The 1,090-nt window shown below is 37.9% G+C and overlaps 1 protein-coding gene across 1 annotated transcript in view; it reads left to right on the forward strand.

Moving 5' to 3' along the window:
• Positions 1-541: 541 nt before the first annotated feature.
• Positions 542-1,090, forward strand: part of Rps6ka5 (ribosomal protein S6 kinase, 90kDa, polypeptide 5) — a gene marked incomplete at its 5' end in the record, with an annotated part of 109,010 nt that continues 108,461 nt past the window's right edge. The window contains one exon of the mRNA XM_013013341.1: positions 542-620. Within this exon, the coding sequence (XP_012868795.1) occupies positions 542-620 (79 nt within the window). The remainder of the gene's footprint in view (positions 621-1,090) is intronic.

The raw sequence follows: 1,090 nt of genomic DNA on the forward strand, positions 1-1,090 counted from the left end.
ATAATAGCATAGAAATGTGGTCTAGGCATCTAAACCACATGCTTAAATGATTTTCATTGCCTAATATTCTTATAGCATATTTAACTATTTGCTTTTCCCCCTTCTAGTATTGGAGACCCAGCTTATTAGTAAGGACTTGGTTTACCACTAAGCTATACCCCTAGCCCTACTATCCACTTTTATATGCTTTCTTGTTAATATAATTAAAATAATTCTCCTACTCTTGAATATGATCAAGCCTCCTATTGGTTTGCTCCCATCTGTGTAATCACTTACTTTGCCTAATAAATATAATATGGATATTAAATTTGAATGATATCTAGCTACTAAGTTCTAAAAAATTATTATAATGTAAAACTTAAAATTTCATATGACATAGCTATACCATTGAACAAGAATTGGTCATGTGTTACCATTGAACAAGCAATGACCATGTGTATGTTCAGTTAAAGAAATCAAACTTGGCTGGTATCTCAGAAACCCTACAGACCCCTTCTGTTGATGATGCCGTTTATTATTTCTTACACTTTTTCTCTCTCTTTCTCTAGCTAACTTGACAGGACATGCAGAGAAGGTGGGGATTGAAAATTTTGAGCTCCTGAAGGTCCTAGGAACAGGAGGTAAGTCAAAACAAGAACTGTTACGCCTAAGACTCAGGACTGATATCCTCAGTTCAACAGTCAATAAACAAAATTAGAACCATGAGGAATCCAACAGGAAAACTATCCAAGAACATGAACAGAAGAAATACAAAGGCAAACATGTCCAAAAAAAAACAACAAACCTCTTGCTAGCTGAGGGACAGCGCCCAGGCCCAGAGTTGAAGCTCCACAACCGGACCCCTCCCCAAAAAACAAAAAAAACCCTCTTGTTGTATGTACATGATGGCACTCCCTGAAGTCTCAGCGCTCAGGAGGCTAAGGCAGAAAGATTGTGAGTTTGAGGTTAGTATGGGCTACAAAAGGAGGCCTTGTCTCAAAAATAAATCCCACTCTTATTGCATAAAGTTGCAGAGCTTCTGCAGGGCAAATGACATAGCTAGCAAGATCAATAGAAAGCCCACAGATTGGGAGAAGATCTTTACTAGCCA

Source organism: Dipodomys ordii, unplaced genomic scaffold (assembly GCF_000151885.1).
Source record: "Dipodomys ordii isolate 6190 unplaced genomic scaffold, Dord_2.0 Scaffold2, whole genome shotgun sequence".
In the NCBI taxonomy this organism is placed as follows: domain Eukaryota; kingdom Metazoa; phylum Chordata; class Mammalia; order Rodentia; family Heteromyidae; genus Dipodomys; species Dipodomys ordii.